We start from the raw sequence: 20502 nt of genomic DNA, 5'->3' as shown, positions 1-20502 counted from the left end.
CCTTTCCTCAGAGACACACCCCCTCTTTCCTTGCTATTGGTCTCATCAGGTGTTGATCAACAGGATTTCTCATTCCGACACGTAAAGCTCCCTGTCCTTCATCGCTTCCCTCATTTCAATTCGCTCTCTCCTCAGAGGCGGCAACCTTCTGAACGTAGCCAGGGCCCGCCTCACGGAGTGGTCACAGATTGGTCAGACGTCCCGTCACTCCTGGCTGGTGGGCGGAGCCAGAGCGCCTAGGGGCGGCGAATTGGCGGATGGGCCTCGGGGGCGGGGCAGCGGCTCCTGTCAGCGGGTGAAATGGCAGCGGCGGAGCCGGCGGCGGCCGCGGTCCCGGGGGGCGGCTGAGGGGGCCGGGCCGGGGCTGCGGGGCGAACGGCGCGGCTGGGATCCGGCGGCGCAGCCCGGGGCGGCGAGGCTCGGCACGGCGATGGCGGCGCGCTCGGCGCAGGTAGGGCGGCGCGGGCCGGGCCTCCCCGGCGCCTGCTCAGACCGGCGGCTCCGCGATGCGGCCCGCGGGGAACCGGCAGGACCGCGACTTGGGCCGTCGTGCCCCGGAACCCGCGCTGGGAGCCTCGGCATCCCCAGCCCGGGACCCTTGGGGGACCCTGGACCCTGCCCACCCTCGTTGCCGATCCCTCCGGACCCCTCCCCGGGAGCTCCTGCGAGATCCCCCTCCCCCACTCCGTCCCCTCCCCGTGAGGACCCCGCAGGCCCAGGACCCCCGTCCACCCTTTGCAGTGACCCTCAGGACTCCTTTCCGGGAACCCCCTCAGGGCTCCCCATCCCCCCACTCCGCCGATCAGCCCCGCACAAGCCCCCCCAAGTCCAAGAACCCCAGTCCACCTTCTGCCCTGATCTCTCAGGACCCCTCCCTTGTGGACAACACTTGCCACCCCCTCCCCGCACCCCCTCACTTCACGTCCTCCTATCTTGGGCCCAGAACTGCCCCCACCTCTTCCCAGGGAGACCAGCCTCAGGGCCCTACCCGCCTCCCATACTGACCCCACAGGACCCCTCTCTGGCCTCTGTAAATCGGATTTCCTACCCCTGCCCACAGCCCTCAGCTCAGCCTGCAAGCCCATCTCCCACCACAGCTGCCCCATGCCCAAGGGCACCCCTAAACATCACTCCCGGGCGTCCACCCAGCACACTCTGGTAGCTCCACTGATCCTGCCCCATCTGGATCCTGGCTTCCTGAAAAATCCGCCCGTGCTCAAGACCTCCCCATGGATATTCTGAACCACCCCACTCCCCATCCAGAGCCACCCATCTTTCTGAAAACCACAAACACACACACGCGCGCACTCACACACACACGCACACAGTGGGTCACTTAGATCCCCCAGCACACACAGAAAAACTTAAGAGCTCCAAGACAGACCCCAGGCCTGTCTGCCCCTGTCCCCACCCACTCAACACTTCTGCACTCCCCCTCAGATCCCACCTGTCCAGGCCCTCCCAGAGCCCCCGACAGCTCCGCCAGCTCAAGCAGAGACTCCAGAGACCAAGAGGTGCCTGCCGCACCCTGGGAAGCCAATCTGCCCCCCGCCCCCCACCAAGCCAGCGCCCACACTAGGGCCCTGGAGGGTGACGGCCCCAGAATCCCCCAGCACCTGCCCCTGTGGGAACCTGTCCCAGGCCTTTGCCAAGTTATCCATCCTTCCCTGCTGTGCCCTTTCAAAAGGAAGGGCGCTCACTTTCTCTCCTACACTAGTGTCCCACAGGAACCACTGCCCGCCCCCTGATTTATGCCACCCCCTGGCGGGAAGGAAGGGGATTCCAACAGCTCCTGGCTTTGGTCCTGAAGTCTGCCCCCAGTCTCCTGACCCCATCACGCCTCCTGGCCTCAAATGGCAGAGCCAGCAGTGCAGTCCAGGTTGCTCCTCAGAGCTGGCCCCTGACAGCCCGAGTGAGTTCTTTCACCCACAACCACTGTGTTTGGCCAAAACAAAACGGCTTCTTTCTATCCCAGTATTTGAGACTCGGGTTGGGGCCTGCCAGAAGCAGGCAGCTCTTTGTTAAGGAAGCTTTTCAGAAGGGAAAAGTGTGCTGAAGAGGCTGGGGTGGAACACGAATGAGTTGTCTGCTTCGTTTTATTCCCCTTCCGCCGGGCTGTGATTGAGCTAGAGGACCCGTGTCCCTGTGTCTTTCTGTCTTATGTGGCTCTTCCCCTCCGTCCCACTGCCCTCCCCACTCCCATCTCTGGCCTCAGGGTCCAACCTGTAGGTTCCCCTGGGTTTCTGTGGTCAGCGGCAGGTGGTTTGGAAGGGATCGCAGGTGGCTTGGCCCCGGCACAGGGATGAGATGAGACAGGAGAGGAGACGCTGGCGCGACATTGTGGCCAGGACTGCAGGGGGCGAGGAGGAGCCGGGCCAGTCCAGCCCCGCGCAGCCTGGGCACCGTGCGTCTGGGGTCCTTCTGACAATATAACCGTGCTTGGAAACCCTGAGATAAAAAGCCCAAGCTTCCTTGTGGATATTCACTAGCGGATTATGGACCACCCCAGGAAAGAGCTCATGTGGCTCAGTGCCTCAACTTCCCCATCCGGAAACTGGGGTGCCGGGAGAGCGGCTCAATTTTTAGAACAGAACTTGGAACTGCAGGGAGGCTAGGGTGTGGCCCTGTGTGTTCCCCAAGTGCTATGTGGAAGGGGACGATAAGGTCTCAGAGGGGAGTCCTGTGGGCTCCTGTGAATCACTGGCCACCCAGGTCCCTGCTGGGGTCTTCGTTGACACCTCGCTGGACAGTGGCCATCTTCCTAAGGCTGAACTGTATTGCAGGGAGCCAGCTCAAATCAGAGCTGGTAGAATGAAGATGAGAGACGGTCTGTTGCAGGATTTGTGGTTATACACAGGGTCTTCCCAGGAGGACCACGGGGAACGGGGTGGGCATGAGGGGCTGTCGGATAGCCATGCTGAGGCCCCACATAGATCTCTGATGCCCCACATAGACCTCTGACGCTGGGTAGGAAGAGGTTTGTTCTGTCCGCTTGCTGAAGGAAGGCGTGGAGGAAAAGACTCTTGAAGGTCACGTGGTATCTCTCACGCACAGGAAACTAAACTCTATACAGCCTCCCCAGGGTGGAATTTTGTGCAGAGACAGTGGGGTAGGAAGGCTCCCGGGGAATGACTGTGAACTCTATAGGGAACCACGAGGAGGGCTTGTCAGTGATACGAACACAGTTTTACCCGAGACTGGGTTCGTGGAGCTGCATCTTTGTTTGTGTGCTTTGAGAGGTGCAGGGGGATGAGGAGGAATGTATATTTCAATTTCCTCTTGCAGAAAAGAGATGCCAGTTGTTACAGGGAAGCCCTGGGCCTGCAGTCAGATGTTGGGGTATGAAGGAATGTGAGATATGTACAATGTGGTCCCTGCTCTGCATCTAAAACCCCTCTTGCTGGCATGCGACGGCCTCCGCCACGTGCTCAGCACCATGCCAAGCACCATTGACATATTTTCTCATTTAATCCTCCCCAAAACTCGCAGGAACCAGGATTCCAGCCCGCACCCTTGCCATCCTGGCCTGAGGCCTGCTGCGGGGAGCATAAGACAGAATTATGTACAGCAGGCTGCAATGGGAGCCTGGAAAAAAAAGCCTGATGCATCCCTGGGGTGTTGGGGAAGGCACAGCAGGGATGACGTAGGGGCCAGGTCACAGGCAGGCGTGGCAGGGAAGGGTCTTCCAGGCAGCAGAAGTACTTGGACACAGGCCCAGGAGGCAGGAGCAAGTGTGCTGTGTTCAGGGAGGTGTGTCCCTGCACTTCCTTTGATGGGTGTCTTACTACAGGCCCTTGCGTCCCCAGTGCCATCTGTACACTTGGCACACACGGTGGGGGGCTCCCCAGCAAAGGGGATCCCTAGTTGGGAGAACTTGGAAAGGCAGCAAGGCCGCCCTTCCCAGAGAAGACTGCAGCACACACATGCTAGCAGCTCGGGCAATAGAAGGAAGGAGGTTAATTTAGGAGAACTAACTCAGCTCATCAGGGTCAAAGAGAACTAACTCAATTCATCAGGGTCAGGGAAGAGACGTACCCTTTTGAGGGAGATTTGGAAGGCCTCATTGGCGTGACTCACCTGCACCGTCATTCATTTCTCAGCATGCCACGATGTGCTTGTGAGAGTGTTTCATTGAAATCTGAGGCCAGGCGTGGTGGCGCGCACCTGTAATCCCAGCACTTTGGGAGGCCGAGGCGGGCAGATCGCCTGAGGTCAGAAGTTTGAGACCAGCCTGGCCAACATGGTGAAACCCTGTCTCTACTAAAAATACAAAAAAAAAAAATTAGCCGGGTGTGGTGATGCATGCCTGTAGCCCCAGATCGCTTGAACCTCGGAGGCAGAGCTTGCAGTGAGCCAAGAACGTGCCACTGCACTCCAGCCCGGGCAGCAGAGTGATACTCCATCTCAAAGACATAAATAAAAATTTAAAAATTAAAAAAAAAAAAGAAAAGAAAAATGAAGTGTTTGCCAGAAGGGACCCTATTATAATAGCCGAAAGTAATCTGGTCAGATTACAAGACAGAAAATATTTTTTTAGGTCAGAAAGGATTCCGCGGGTCAGAATGGTTCGCCCCTCAGATTTTAGCCCAAAGGTGTGTGCTGCTGTTGCTGCTATTGTTATCAATAACGATGATTCTAGTTTTACTGTGTTTAGTCTTTAAACAGGATCACCACAGAAAGGGAGGGCCTGTTGAAGAGAGGAGGTTTATTTATCCCACAAATATGGGATGCCTGCTAGACTCTTAAGATCCAATAGTGGGCTAGACAGCCCCAGCCCCTGCCCTAGTGGAAGTTTTCATCCAGGAGGGAATAAATGTCACATGTCAGGCTTGTCCTAAGCACATGACACGTTTAAGCTCATTGACTCCTTCCGACAAAAACTTTGGGGTAGCTACTGTCATTAGCCCTGTTTTCAGATAAAGAAACTGAGGCATGCCAGGTACAGTGACTCACGCCTATAATCCTAGCACTTTGAGAGGCCGAGTCAGGGAGATAACTTGAGGCCAGGAGTTTGAGACCAACCTGGGCAACATAGTGAGACTCTCTCTCTGCAGAAATAATAATAATAATAACAAAATTAGCTGGACATAGTGGCAGATGTCTGCAGTCCCAGCTACTTGGGAGGCTGAGGCAGGAGGATCACTTGTGCTCAGGAGTTGGAGGCTGCAGTTGGCTATGATTGTACCAGTATACTGAAGCCTGGGTGACAGAACAAGACCCTGTCTCTAAAAATAAAATAAAAATAAAAATAAAAAAATTGAGGCAAAATACATCATAACCAAGGTCACAAAGATAGAAAGAGGTGGAGGAGGCCAGGAGCGGTGGTTCACGCCTGTAATCCCAGCCCTTTGGGAGGCTGAGGCGGGTGGATCACCTGAGGTCAGAAGTTCGAGACCAGCTTGGTCAACACAGTGAAACCCCGTCTCTACTAAAAATACAAAACTTAACCATGTATGGTGGCAGACGTCTGTAATCCCAGCTACTCAGGAGGCTGAGGCAGGAGAATTGTTTGAACCCAGGAGGCAGAGGCTGCAGTGAGCTAAGATCGTGCTACCGCACTCCAGCCTGGGTGACAGAGGGAGACTTGGTTTCAAAAACAAAACAAAAGAAGAAAAATAAAAGAAAGGGGTAGAGGAGGGATTTGAACCCAGGCTGCAAGCTCTGAAGTTCTCACCTGGAGCCAAGAGATCTGGGATAACAACCTACACTCCAAGACCAGGGATATGGAAACTTCCAGAACCATGTGGAGGAGCAGCTAGACTGGGCGCAAGAAGAGATCAGGCAGGGACCTCTGAATTCCAGCCGCTGTTCTTGTTATCCAAGGGGCAGCTCGCCTGTCAGTTGTCCACCCACCCCTTGCCAAGGAAGAGAGGACCTAAGGTGCTAGGTTGGGCCATCTCCCCAGAGGTCAAAGCCAGCCAGGACAGCAGCAGTCTGTCAGGCTGGACAAATCGGGATCACGTGGCATCTTGGGCTTTAGATTCAGAAATGAGTCTGTGTCCCTGGTAATTATTAGACGAGGAGGAATCAGAAATGGGGGGCAGGGCTGGGCACAGTGGCTCACACCTGTAATCTCAGCACTTTGGGAGGCGGGCGGATAACCTGAGGTCAGGAGTTCGAGACCAGCCTGCCCAACATAACGAAACCTTGTCTCTACTAAAAATACAAAAATTAACCAGGGTGGTGGCATATACCTGTAATCCCAGCTACTCAGGTGGCTGAGGCAGGAGAAGTGCTTGAACCCAGGAGACGGAGGTTGCAGTGAGCCGAGATTGTACCACTGCACTCCGGCCTGGGCAACAGAGCAAGACTCTGTCTCAGAAAAGAAAAAAAGAAGGAAATGGGGGTAGGGGAGAAAGGGAAACAACATTGAAAGGAAACTCAGGGTCTTCATTGCTGTCTCTGAAAATGCCACAGACTGAAAGATGCATCATATGCACTCGCCCTCTCTCCCTGTTGAAAAATAACGACTGTTTTCACCGAGTAACCCCTGCACTTGGGGTGTTACATACATGTATCATTCCCAAAGCAAAAGAATACAGAGAGAGCTGCAGCACACACATGGATTTAGGGCAAAGGCTGTACAGTCAGAAATCCAAGTTCAAATCCTTCTTCCTCTACAGCCTACTCAGGGGACTCTCTGTGCCATATGGTACTTGTATGTTAAAGCTGTCGTTGGCTTTTCTGCTTACACTGTACAGAAATTTCTATTTTTATTTTTTTTCATTTTTTTTAGACAGAGTCTCTCACTCTGTCATCCAGGCTGGAGTGCAGTGGCGCAATTTCAGCTCACCACAACCTCCGCCTCCTGGGTTCAAGCGATCCTCCTGCCTCAGCCTCCAGAGTAGCTGGGATTATAGCCATGCGCCACTATGCCCATCTAATTTTTTTTTTTTTTTGTATTTTTAATAGAGATGGGGTTTCACCATGTTGGCCAGGCTGGTCTCAAACTCCTGACCTCAAGTGATCTGTCCCCCTCAGCCTCCCAAAGTGCTGGGATTACAGGCATGAGCCACCATGCCCAGCCTTTATTATTATTTTTAAAATAGACTTGGGGCCGGGCGCGGTGGCTCAAGCCTGTAATCCCAGCACTTTGGGAGGCCGAGACGGGCGGATCACGAGGTCAGGAGATCGAGACCATCCTGGCTAACACGGTGAAACCCCGTCTCTACTAAGAAATACAAAAAAAAAATAGCCAGGCGAGGTGGCAGCGCCTGTAGTCCCAGCTACTCGGGAGGCTGAGGCCGGAGAATGGCGTGAACCCGGGAGGCGGAGCTTGCAGTGAGCTGAGATCCGGCCACTGCACTCCAGCCTGGGCGACAGCGCGAGACTCCGTCTCAAAAAAATAAAATAAATAAAATAAAATAAAATAAAATAAAATAGACTTGGGCTGAGGCAGGAGGATCCCCTGTGGCCAGGAGTTCAAGACCAGCCTGGGCAACAGAGCGAGACCCCTGTCTCAAAAATAAAATAAAATGCCTGAGGGATATGGAAAGTTTCATCTTCCTTTATTCAACAAACGTTTGTTGAGCATGTATGGAATGCCAGATTGTGCATTAGGGACTTGGAATAGAGAATTAAGAAGAGAGGCTTTTGCCCTCGAATTGTGCATGACCATAGGGCAGGCAGGCAGGCAGGTATAGAAATAATTGCCATAGACTGTGCATTGGGCTTGGGTGTAGGTGGGGGGTGGGTGTCTTCAGGGAGGGAGAGGGGAGAAGTGAGCCAGGATGCTGGAAGAACGGAGGTTGACAGAGAAGGTTTCACAGAAAGAATGGCCAAACCAGCTGGGCACAGTCCCAGCACTTTGAGGAGCCGAGGCGGGAAGATTACTTGAGCCTAGGAGGTCAAGGCTGTAGTGAACAGTGAGCTATGATCATACCGCTGCACTCCAGCCTGGGAAACAGAGCAAGACTCTGTCTCAAAAAAAAAAAAAAAAAAAGACAGCAGCTTCCAGCCTGGAGAGCAGAGGCCAGTTGGGAGTGAGGTATGGGGTGTAGGTGGTAGGCTTGGCTGAACTCTAGAACATGAGAAGGCAGCAGGAGAACACCCAGGCCTGGCCAGAGTGGGTGGGTGGAGGTGGCAGGTGGCACCAGGGACCCAGATAGATGTACCCGCAGTAGGACAAGGGGCTGCTTCTGTCACAAAAGGGTTGAATTTGAAGAGCATCTCCGCATGGGGGGCCGGAGGGTCTTTCTAAAATGCAAACCTAGGCCACGCGCAGTGGCTCATGCCTGTAATCCCAGCACTTTGAGAGGCCCAGGCGAGTGAATCCCCTGAGGTCAGGAGTTCAAGACTAGCCTGGCCAACATGGTGAAATCCTGTCTGTACTAAAAATATAAAATTAGCCAGGCATGGTGTAATCCCAGCTACTCGGGAGGCTGAGGCAGGAGAATCGCTTGAACCTGGGAGGTAGAGGTTGCGGTGAACTGAGATCTTGCCATTGTACTCCAGCCTGGGCAACAAGCAAAACTCCATCTCAAAAAAAAAAAAAAAAAAAAAAATTCACCCCATTAAAGCTTACAGTTTGGTGGCATTTATTCCAATTGTGTTGTGCAACCATCCCCCACTATCGAATCCTGGAGCATTTCTATCACCCCAAAAAGAAACCTGTACCTACAAGCAGTTTCTTCCCTTTCCTCTCTCCCCCTGGCCCCTGCTGACCACAAATCCACTTTCTGTCTCCATGGATTGGCCTATTCTGGACATTCCGTATAAAGGGAGCCACACAGTGTGTGGCCTTTTGTGTCTGGCATCTCTCACTGAGCACCTTGTTTTCAAGGTTCATCCATGCTGTGGCCTGTCTCGGTGCTTCACTCCTTTTCATGGCTGAGTAATATTCCACTGTCTGGGTGGACCATGTTTTTTTGATCCATTCACCCGTTGATGGACATTTGGATTGTTTCTGCTTTTTGGCTGTTGTGAATAATGCTGCTGTGAACAGATGTTTGCCATTCTCTTACGTTGAGCCCTAGGAGTGGATTTGCCGAGTGGCATGGTGACAGTGTGTTTAAGTCTTTTTTTTTTTTTTTTTTTTTTTTGAGACAGAGTCTTGCTCTGTCGCCCAGGCTGGAGTGCAGTGGCCGGATCTCAGCTCACTGCAAGCTCTGCCTCCCGGGTTTACGCCATTCTCCCGCCTCAGCCTCCCAAGTAGCTGGGACTGCAGGCGCCTGCCACCTCGCCCGGCTAGTTTTTTGTATTTTTTTTAGTAGAGACGGGGTTTCACCGTGTTAGCCAGGATGGTCTCAATCTCCTGACCTCGTGATCCGCCCGTCTCGGCCTCCCAAAGTGCTGGGATTACAGGCTTGAGCCACGGTGCCTGGCCGTGTTTAAGTCTTTGAGGAACCGCCTGACTGTTCTCCATCCTACCGTGTTGTTTACTGCAAGCGTTTATCTAAATCTGTGAAGGAGGGTCTGGGTGATTGTTTCTTGCTCTCTGCCCCGGACACTCCAAGAGGGCAGGTGTGATTCCTGCCCCAGTGGGGGAAACACAGAACATGGAATGGGGGGTGGGCCAGGGGCTGATGGAGCTGTTCTGGCAACTTTGGCAACTTTGGCCAGTTCTTGAGAGAAAGGAAAAGCTGGTGACATACCTTTGGTCATTTAAGCCCCAAGAATGAGGTCCCCAAGGGCATCAAGACCAAGGCCAAGGAGGGACTCGGGGAGGAAGAGATGCCACATGGGAGACTGAGAAGTCCTGGCCAGAGAGGCAGGAGGGAAGCCAGGAGCCCAGTCCTCGTCAGCCAGGTGGGAGGGGGCTTAGGGAAGGAGGAAGCGTGCCCAGAAGTGCCCCCCGAGAGGGAAAGTGAAAGGGAAGTCGAAGATGCCCAGCATTCCAGCACTTTCCATCCCCACGGCCCCCACAACCCCCGAGCACAGCCCCTTTCCAGTGCTCTGGCCTGGCTCAGCTTCCTCAGCTGTGGGTGGCCCTGTGGAGGTGTGGCTGGAGTGGGTGCTGGCAGGGACAGGGTCCATGACCCCCCTTCAGATGGCTGAGGAGCAGTTGAGGTGAAGCATTGAAATTAAGGACATGGAGAGGCTGCGACCCCAGACCCAGAGGCCAGTGGGTGGGTTGCCAAGGTCTGTGCCCATTCAGCATGGGGAGATGGAGATGGGACCTCCCCTGCCTCACTCCCCGCCACATCTCCTGCCTAGACAGTGGCCGGCCCTCAGGTGGCCCTCAGTCAGCACCAGGAAGGAGTGATTGAGCCAGCGAGGGTCATGGCACCGTGGGTGGGGTGCAGGGCCGCCCACAGAGTTAGGACAGCAGCCCGCCTCCACCCCAAACCCGCTCTGTTCCCAGGGGCCAAGGGCTGCTCCGCGCAGGAAGTGTGTGTGAGCGCATGTGTGTAGATGGGTGGGAATGTGTGTGTGCCTGAGTGTGGGTTCGTGTGAGAGTGTGTGTCAATGAGTATGTTTTGTGTTGAGAAGTGTGAAAGAGTATGTGTGTATGCCTGAGTGTGTGAGCGTGTCATGTGCATGTGTATGAGGTGTGTACTGTGTGTGTGAATGTGCATGGGTGTGTGTGTTGAGTGTGTGCATGTATGTAGGTGTGTGAAGTGTGTGTGAACATGGAATGGGGTGGGCCAGGGCTGATGGAGTTTGTTCTGGCAACTTTGGCAACTTTGGCTGCCCTGAGAAAGGAAAGTGCTGGTGGACATACTCTTTTGGTCACGGTTCCCAAGAATGAGGTCCCAAGGGCACGTCAAGCACTCAAGGCTGTTGGGAGGGACTCGGGAGGAAGAGATGCCATGGGAGACTGGAGGAAGTCCTGCACAGAGGCAGGAGGGAAGCAGGAGCCCAGTCCCCCTGTGGTGGAGGGGGCTTGTGGAAGGAGGAAGCGTGCCCAGAAGTGCCCCCGGAGGGAGAAAGTGAAAGGGAAGCAAAGATGCTCCAGTATTCCGTGCACCTTCCATCCCCACGGCCCCCACAAACTCGGAGCACAGCCCCTTCCAGTGCTCTGGCCTGGCTCAGCTTCCCTCAGCTGTGGGTGGCCCTGTGGAGGTGGCTGGAGTGGGTGCTGGCAGGGATGTGTCCGCCGACCCCTTCCATGGCTGAGGAGCAAAGGATGTGGAAGCATTGAAATTAAGGACATGGAGAGGTCATGCACCCCCAGACCCAGAGGCCAGTGGGTGGCTGCCAAGGTTCAGCCCGGCCCAGCATGGGGATGGAGGATGGGACTTCCCCCCGTCTCACTCCCCACGCCTCCTTCTGCCTAGACAGTGGTCGCCTCAGGTGGTCTCCTCACTGCACCTTGAAAGGAGGATTGAGCCAGCGAGGGTCAGCGGCACCTGCAGGGTGGTGGGCCTCTGCCAGAGTTAGGCTAGCAGGCCCGGCCTCCACCCCAAACCCGCCAGCCTCTGTTCCTAGGCTGCTGGCTGCTCCAGCAGGCGTGTGTGAGCTACGTGTGTAGATGGGTGGAAATGTGTGTGTGCCTGGAGTGTGGGTTCGTGTGAGAGTGTGTGTCACGGGAAATGGAATAGTGGAAGGAAACATGGAATGGAAGGAATGGAATGGATGGAATGGAATGGAAGGAATGGAAGGAAGGAATGGAAATGGAATGGGACTGGAATGGAGGGACCATGGAAGGGAATGGAATGGAATGGAAGGAATGGAATGGATCAGTGGAAGGAATGAATGGAATGAAGGAGATGGAATGGAATGGAAGGAACATGGAATGGAGTGGAAGGAAGGAATGAACATGGAATGGAATGGAATGGAATGGAGTGGAAGGGAATGGAATGGAATGGAATGGAATGGAAGGAATGGAAGGAATGGAATGGAATGGACAATGGAAGGAGAAGGAATGGAATGGAATGGAATGGATGGTGGGTGTGAATGTATGTACATGCGTGAGGGAGTGAGGGTGGCTGTGAAGAGAGCATGTGCGTTGTGCATGCACACACGCTTCAGAAGGATGATTTCCACTGAGAGAGTCTGGGGATGAGTGGAGAGAAAGTTCTGGTGGGATCAGAAGGTTCCTGCCTCTCAGACTGCAAGCTTCAGCCCCAAGCGCATTTAACAATACTCACTTCCTGTATGAAATACACACACATTCCTGATAAATAGCTGAACAACCTCTGCTAGTGGACGGCTCTGGGATTTGGGGATTTTTAAAATCAGAAACCGAGGCTCAGCCAGGCGCGGTGGTTCACATCTGTAATCCCAGCCCTTTGGGAGGCGGAGGTGGACAGATTACGAGGTCAGGAGTTCGAGACCAGCCTGACCAACATGGTGAAACCCTGTCTCTACTAAAAATAGAAAAGTTAGCTGGGCGTGGTGGCACGCGCCTGTAATCAAGCGAGAGAATCGCGTGAACCCGGGATGCAGAGGTTGCAGTAAACCGAGATTGTGCCATTGCACTCCAGCCTAGGCGACAGAGCAAGACTCCGTCTCAAAAAAAGAAAGAAAAGAAACCGAGGCTCCGGCAGAGATTGGGTGGGGTTGATGCCCTGAGCTTGGGTTTCCTCGGTTCTGAAGCTCTCACTGCTCCCCAACTCCATCTGTGGTTCTGAAGCTCCAGCCTCACCTCCACCACCTCCTCCCCATTCTCACTGCTCTGAAGCTGCCCTCCCAGCCCCGCCCCCCACCCGAGAGGTTCTTTTCATCAGCACTTCTTGTCCACAGCCCCCGTCTCTGTCCTGGCAGACTTTGACTCTGTGGGAGGCCCCAAAGCGGCCCCCACTGTCCCATCTGAGGAATGATTAACTCCTGGTTAGGTGGTGCCCAGCAGCTTGGTCTTTAGGGCAGGTGGCTCCGGCCCACTTGGCAATGAGAGAGTTCCTTCTGCTCCCCAAAATCCAAAACCCTCAGCACCCAGCAGACTAGGGGAACACTTGAGGGCCCAAGGTAGAGCCAGCGGCCCTAGGGAGCCACAGAGGCCTGGAGAAGGCGGGTTCTTGGTCCTCATGCGGTGAAAAAAGAATGGCGCGCCTCCCCCAACCCCATCCCAGGAGGACTGCAGTGGCCGGGGTCAAGTCCACCCAACCCGTGGGCCCTCAGGGCTTGGTTGGGGGCTGAGTTTGGGCTGTGGAAGGTACCCAGCGACCCAGTGGTAGCCAGGCAGGTATAGAGTGGTCTGCTGTGGTCCCGCCACTGTCCCCCTGCCGCCTGGGGGTCCAGATATCCCCACTCGAAGGACCCAATGAGGCCCCTTCTGTAGGTGGAGCTGTCAGCCAGGTCAGATGGGGCTAAGTGGTACACGGCGGACTCCTGCTACAGAGCGTGCCGGGCAGTGGGCGGGCATGAGGGGCCGTGCAAATAAAGAGGTGGGAGCAGGGTTTCCTTCCTGCCGCCAGGACCCTAGGTATCCCCATCTTCCCAGATGCTGGAGGCTAGCCTGGGCTCGCCAGGAAGAAGCATGAAGGAACACTCCCCAGCCGCTGCCTCCACTCCCATAGCCGTCCCTTTCCCCTAGGGCCCCCTGCTAGGGGTCCCCTGGCCATCAGTCCCCACACAGGCCACAGCAGAACCCAGGAGCCCTGGCCTCAGGATGGACAGTGACAGCCAATGTCCATGGGGCCGTCGCTGAGTGTCAGGCTCTGTTCTGACCACGGTATGTGCAGTCACATGCTCCGTTTCCACAGCCACCCTTGAGGCTAGGTCCTGTATGATCTCAGCGTACGGAGGCTCAGAGACACCAAGTGACTGGCCCAAGGTCACACAGCTGGTGGAGGGGAGCCATGCTTCAGACACAGATCCATTTGAGCCCAGGGCCTTTGTTTTTGACACGGCATTGATCTGCCTCCTCCAGCTGGCAGAAGGCAAGAGGTCAGTGTCCTTCAAGCCCCTAGAAGGATCAGGCCAGATGACACGGCAAAAGGATAGGAGAGATGTGCATGGGACTCGCCTGGCACGTGGCAGGCAAAGATCTGGATACCGATCGGAGCCCACGGCTCTGGCTCTGTGTCTGCCAGGGCACAGATTCCCAGCACTCTGCCACGTCCCTGGCTTCCCAGCCCAAGGGGAGTCGACTCTTCCGGCCGTTGGCAGCACCAGACAATTAACAGTTGAGAGTAATTGCTCTTGGCCGTGCCAGCAGCCCACTTTGGTTGATGAGATGGGGAGAGTCAGACACTGATGTGGGACTCCCAGGGCAGGCCGCAGAGGGGACGGGGACCGAGCTGTTAGGAAGGGCTGGCAAAACAGAGGCTCCTGCACCCCGAGGTCCCAGCAGGGTCCGTGGAGCCCCGTGTGACAGGGAGCCTCCGCTCTGGGCCCTGCTCCAGCCTTAGGGGTGTCGAGTTGAGCCTTGGCCTGCCTTCCCAGGGACAGCAGGACAGCTCACGTCCTGGCAACAGTCCTCCCGTCTCCATCCAGACGTCCGGCCTGATGAGACAGACAGGGATCCCAATCACCAGGGTCTCAAACAGAAGGGGCAGCATGGCTGTCAGCTGGGCTGGAGCACATGGGGATGAGGGGTGCACAGACTGGGGTGGACCAGAGGTAGGAAGCCCAGGGTGAGGAAATGTCCCGAGAGTGGGCAGGCAGGATGGAATGGGCACCCACCCAATGCCGACCACGCGTGTCTCTGGCCCCCAGACAGAGCTGTGAACCAACCCCGCTCACGGCTAACAAGTCCACCCACCATGGCGAGCCCCACTCTGAGCCCCGACTCCTCATCCCAGGAGGCCCTGTCGGCCCCCACCTGCTCCCCGACCTCTGACTCTGAGAACCTTAGCCCCGATGAGCTGGAGCTGCTGGCCAAGCTCGAAGAGCAGAACCGGTGAGTTGGGGACTTGGGGATGGGGTGGAATCTTGGGGTGCAGCCTGGGCCCCCACAGGAGTTCCCAGGTGCCCTCACATTCAGAGCCAGTCCCAGTGTGTGCAAGGTGACAGCCACCTCCAGATGCTGGACGAGGGACACCTCCTTTCATCCCCCCAACCCTGGCTGAACATACGTGTCCCCACCCCGTTCAGATGAGACCGAGGGTTTAGGAGGTCAAGTGAATCTGTGGATCCCCCGTGGTTGATGGAGCCAGGACTGGAGGGAAAGTTGAGCGGGGCCTTCCTGCTTTCCTCCTCTGGCCCCACACCCGTTTAAAATGCAGGTTTTAGGCTGGACGTGGTGGCTCACACCACCCAACACTTTGGGAGGCCGAGGCAGGCGGATCACCTGAGGTCAGGAGTTTGAGACCAGCCTGGCCAACATGGTGAAATCCTGTCTCCACTGAAAACACAAAAATTAGCCAGGCGTGGTGGTGTGTGCCTGTAATCCCAGCTACTTGTGAGGCTGAGGCAGGAGAATCACTTGAACCCGGGAGGCAGAGGCTACAGGGAGCCGAGATTGCGCCACTGCACTCCAGTCTGGGCAAAAGCGAAACTCTGTCTCAAAAAAAAGGGGGTGCTGAGGGCAGTGGCTCACACCTGTAATCCCAGCAGTTTAGGGGCCGAGGCAGGAGGATCACCTGAGGTCAGGAGTTTGAGACCAGCCTGACCAACATAGTGAAACCCTATATCTACTAAAAACACAAAGTTAGCCGGGTGTGGTGGCATGCACCTGGAATCCCAGCTACTCGGGAGGCTGAGGCAGGAGAATTGCTTGAACCAGGAGGCAGAGGTTGCAGTGAGCTGAGATCGCACAACTGCACTCCAGCCTGGACAACAGAGTGAGATTCTATCTCAAAAAAAAGAAAAAAAACACAAGAGGGACCCAATCCCTGGTGTCCTCTGAGACCCCCAGAAGGATGGGTTGGGTTCCCCAAGGATCCCTGTCCCTAGGGAGTCACTGGTGCCCCTCCGCTGGCCCTTCCTGTCCAGGCTCCTGGAGGCCGACTCTAAGTCCATGCGCTCCATGAATGGCTCGCGGCGGAACAGTGGCTCCTCACTGGTGTCCAGCTCCTCGGCCTCCTCCAACCTGAGCCACCTGGAGGAGGACACGTGGATCCTGTGGGGCCGGATCGCCAATGAGTGGGAGGAGTGGCGGCGCAGGAAGGAGAAGCTGCTCAAGGTGGGGGACGGCCAGGCAAGCGGGGCAGGGCCGACGGCGTGAGCGGGTGGTGTGGTCACTCAGCCACCGGGCAGCGCCAGGGTCTGTGGGGCCTCAGCCTGGGCACAGTGGCAGCAGTGGAGATGTGCAGGCACTTTCAGAGTATCCTGCCAGGGCACAGGGACAGGAGAGAGTGAGTGAGGGTGGTGCTGGACAGGCCCTGCACCTCAGGTGCCCATGTGCTTGCTGCCCTGTAGTGCCCACGAAGAATGGGGGCACAGTGGCTCACGACTGTAATCCCAGTACGTTGGGAGGTTGAGGCAGGTGGATCACCTGAGGTCAGGAGTTGAAGACCAGCCTGGCCAACGTGGCGAAACCCCGTCTCTACTAAAAATACAAAAAATTAGCCGGACGTGGTGGTGGGCACCTGTAATCCCAGCTACTTGGGAGGCTAAGGCAGGAGAATCACCTGAACCTGGGAGGCAAGAGGTAACAGTGAGCCAAGGTCACGCCACTGCACTCCAGCCTGGGCAACAGAGTGAGACTCCATCTCAAAAAAAAAAAAAAAAAAAAAAAAGTTTAAAAACTAGCCAGGCATGGTGGTGCACACCTGTAGTCCCAGCTACTCAGGAAGCTGAGGCAGGAGGATGGCTTGAGCCCAGGAGTTCAAGGCTGCAGTGAGCTATGTTCACACCAGTGCACTCCAGCCTGGGTGACAGAATGAGACCCTGTCTCTAAAAAAAGGGGGTAAAAAAAGGATTGGGGACCATGAGTTCTGTGCCATACTCGAGGCCTGAACGAGCCACGCCTGAGGAGCCGGGCTGGGTGGCCACGGGGAGGCTGCACTGAGACCGAGTCCAGCCCCGGCTTCCCACTCCCGTGGCCAGGAGCTGATCCGCAAGGGCATCCCACACCACTTCCGGGCCATCGTGTGGCAGCTCCTGTGCAGCGCCACGGACATGCCAGTCAAGAACCAGTACTCTGAGCTGCTCAAGATGTCCTCGCCGTGCGAGAAGCTGATCCGCAGGGACATTGCCCGCACCTACCCAGAACACGAGTTCTTCAAGGGCCAGGACAGCCTGGGCCAGGAGGTCCTCTTCAATGTCATGAAGGTGAGGCCCAGGGCTCCCCACTCCCTCAGTCCCAAAGGAAGGAGCAGTTCCCCAGTTCACCGGCTGTGCTGGACGGCGGGACCCTGCCCTCAGGACTCGCTCTCTTCCAGGCATACTCGCTGGTGGACCGGGAGGTGGGCTACTGCCAGGGAAGCGCCTTCATCGTGGGCCTGCTCCTCATGCAGGTAGGTTGCTGGGGGGTGGCTGAGATCCTGCCAGACAACAGCCCACGCTGGGCTCGGCCTCCAAGAGATGAACAGAAGTGGCGTGTCCTCCCCCCAGCGTCCTGCTAGAGGCAGATCCTCCCTCTCTATCCACACCCGTGATCTCTGCCAGTCCCCAGGCCAAGGCCCAGTGAGTGGCACCTGTCTGATTGGGTCCTGTCTGCTGTACCATCCAGGACACAGACAGGGTTTGGAGGGACCTCATACTGGGGACTTAGGCCATCCAGCATGGTGTTTATGGGCCTTGGGGCTCTCCTCCAGAGAAACTGGGGGGCTTAGGACAGGGAGAGAGGACGCAGCTGGGAGTGGACAGGAGGTGTCCTAACCAGGTGGGTACTGGCAGTGGCCAGCCCTGGGTTCAAGTCCAGCTTCCCTGTTTCCCGCCAAGTGGCCCTTGACAGGTGACCTCAGCTTCAGGTTTTCCATCAGTAAAACAGCGAGTGGGGACACAGGGACCAGCAGTGCGTTGTGAGGATCTAGGGAGCCAGATACCAACATGGACACAGGCCCCTTACCCCAGGGCGCTGATGAGCAGCGAGACGCTCCTCCCCACTGCCCTGAGCCCTCCCACCTGCCCATCCCCCCAGATGCCCGAAGAGGAGGCCTTCTGTGTGTTCGTGCGGCTGATGCAGGAGTACCGGCTGCGGGAGCTCTTCAAGCCCAGCATGGCTGAGCTTGGGCTCTGCATCTATCAGTTCGAGTACATGCTGCAGGTGAGCAGGGCCACAGGTGGGCAGGGCCGCAGGGGAGCAGGGCCACAGGTGGGCAGGGCCACAGGTGAGCAGGGCCACAGGTGGGCAGGGCCGCAGGAGGGCAGGGCCACAGGTGGGCAGGGCCGCAGGACGGCAGGGCCACAGATGAGCAGGGCCGCAGGAGGGCAAGGCCACAAGTGGGCAGGGCCACAGATGAGCAGGGCCACAGGTGGGCAGGGCCGCAGGAGGGCAGGGCCACAGGTGAGCAGGGTCACGGGGGAGCAGAACTACAGGAGGGCAGGGCTGGCACCCCGAGCCGTACCCGGGCATCTCTTGGACTGAAAATTCTAAGCTGTGAAATCACACCTGGATGTTCCAACTCCAAAAGGCACTCCTCTCCCCATGCCTCACTGCCCTGAAGGATGCTTGGAGGGACAGGAGAGCCGCCACTGAAGGGGGGCTCCCAGGGCCGCTGAGGCAGAGGGGTGGGGCAGGCTCACATCGGGCAGAGCCGCGGCCACCTCCCTGTCTGCTCCAGAGTGTGGTGGAAGGAGGGAAAGTGTTGTCTGCCTGCCTGATTACCAGAGAGCCACAGACATCTGTTTATAAATAGCAGCCCCCGCAGGGCCTGCTCCTGGCTGGCAGACAGAGCCGCCAAGGCTGTGCGCGGACATATACACATCCGCGTGCACACACACACACCGGCCTGCCTCTGCTGCCATGGCAGGTGGGGCTGTGCAGTCATCTCTGGATGTGACAGCCCCACTCCCTGGGCCTGGAGCATGGGCAGTGCTGTAGCCTAAGGGGGCCTGGCAGTGCCACAAGCAGGAGGCCTGGGCTGCAGAGAAGGTGCCACCCCACCCCAGGCTGGGTAGCAGAGCCCTCCCACAGCCAAGCTTGCAAACTGAGGGTGCAGAGAGCCCCCGGCACTGGGAGGAAGCCCGGGATCCTAATGCCTTCTTCAGCCTCAGTTTCCCCAGCCATCTGCCACTTTCCGGCTGTCTAGAGTTCAGGCCAATCCAACACAGCTTGCACAAAGCTTTATGCTGTGGCCCGAGGGAGGTACAGCAACTGGCAGGTCATGTAACAAGGTGAGGGGGAGCTCCCCCCAGGGCCAGGGGCTTTCACCTGCCCATGCTCCACCTCTGGCTCTCAGGGTGTCTGTGAGGAGTGATCCAACTCCCCCAGCCTCAGACACACCCTCTCAGGCTGTCGTGAGGACCCCATGAGCTGCCACAAGGGCATTGCCTACCCAGGGTGGGCCCCCAACACACACAGGCGGCTACAGCTCTTGCCATCCCTGCTTGTCCCCACCCCATGCTGCTCAAAGCTCTGGGGTGCTTCGGCCTCCCCCAGACAGATTGCTGAGGGCACACCAGGAAGGGAGCCTCGGGCTGCCCAGCACAGGTCCAGGAAGGCTCCCTGGAGGCAGGGACACTGAGGCCCAGCACCCCCCGGTGGGAGGGCGTCCCCCTCACTGTGCCCACCTGGCCTCCCACCCCTGCAGGAGCAGCTCCCAGACCTCAACACCCACTTCCGCTCCCAAAGCTTCCACACATCCATGTACGCCTCATCCTGGTTCCTCACACTGTTCCTGACCACCTTCCCACTCCCCGTCGCCACCCGGGTCTTCGACATCTTCATGTATGAGGTGAGGACCGACGGTGCCTGGGGAGGGAAGAGAGCCCCTTGCGGGTGGCTGGAACAGGAGCCTCCCTGCCCTCCTCCTCCCACTGCCTTTGCTGCCTTTGCAGGGGCTAGAGATCGTGTTCCGAGTGGGCCTCGCCCTGCTGCAGGTGAACCAGGCGGAGCTGATGCAGCTGGACATGGAGGGGATGTCCCAGGTGGGCCAGGAGGGCCAGGGCCAGTGGGGCTGCCCCCAACCAGGGGCTCCGAGTCACAGGATGCCCTCGCAAGTGACAGAGAGGGCCTGGCTTCGAGGGTGGAAGGTGGCGTGCCTGACCTCCCTGATCTGTTTCCATCCACTCTGTTCCCCTGAGGTCTCCCTGAGGAGGCTGAGCCCTGGGAGCCCCACTGCCCACCTCCTGCCCCAACCCTGCAGGTTCCCCGAAGCCTGATGGCAGGTCATGAGTCTGGCTGACCATGAGGGCATCCCCACCCTGCCCCCCGGCCTGGTGAGGGCACAAGAGGGAGTGCAGGGGTCTAGGCAGCCTCATGCCTTGCCCCGCCTCGGCCTGGCCTGCCTGGAGGCCCTGCTGCTGGCCAGCCTGCCTCCCACCGCCACTTCTCTGCTGTGCAGGCCCCTGCCTCCTCCCAGCGTCCTCCAGCTGGTGCTTCAGGGAAGAATGCACAAAGGCCACGGTTGTGTCCGTGAACACGGGCAGGCATTGTCCACAGCTGCCAGAGGGGGCCAGCTGGGCCGGGTGCGGGAGCCGTGTCCCCCACCTGCTTACCTTAACCCTTTGCACAGGCCCAAGGCCCCCAGCATGCCCGTCCTCCTTCCCCCACGAAGGTCCCCTGTGTCAGACCCCCCGACCCTCAGCCTTCACTCCCAGGAGAGCCTCCTTGGCCTGCTTTTCTCTTTT

General features: G+C 57.2%; 1 protein-coding gene across 2 annotated transcripts in view; it reads left to right on the top strand.

Annotated features, from left to right (window-relative positions):
* The first annotated feature begins 287 nt into the window (after positions 1–287).
* EVI5L (ecotropic viral integration site 5 like) overlaps positions 288–20502 on the top strand; it is a 32845-nt gene continuing 12630 nt past the window's right edge. The window contains exons 1-8 of one of the 2 annotated variants that reach the window (XM_003914806.5): positions 288–451; positions 14542–14725; positions 15760–15949; positions 16816–17040; positions 17151–17225; positions 17852–17977; positions 19464–19607; positions 19711–19800. In XM_003914806.5, the coding sequence (XP_003914855.1) occupies positions 14589–14725; positions 15760–15949; positions 16816–17040; positions 17151–17225; positions 17852–17977; positions 19464–19607; positions 19711–19800 (987 nt within the window). In that variant the 5' untranslated portion in view covers positions 288–451; positions 14542–14588. The remainder of the gene's footprint in view (positions 452–14541; positions 14726–15759; positions 15950–16815; positions 17041–17150; positions 17226–17851; positions 17978–19463; positions 19608–19710; positions 19801–20502) is intronic. The other variant, XM_003914805.5, reaches the window with a different exon arrangement.

Source organism: Papio anubis, chromosome 20, assembly GCF_008728515.1.
Source record: "Papio anubis isolate 15944 chromosome 20, Panubis1.0, whole genome shotgun sequence".
NCBI classification, from domain to species: domain Eukaryota; kingdom Metazoa; phylum Chordata; class Mammalia; order Primates; family Cercopithecidae; genus Papio; species Papio anubis.
Note: the sequence above shows the minus strand (reverse complement) of the source record. Positions and strands in the feature narration are given on the sequence as shown.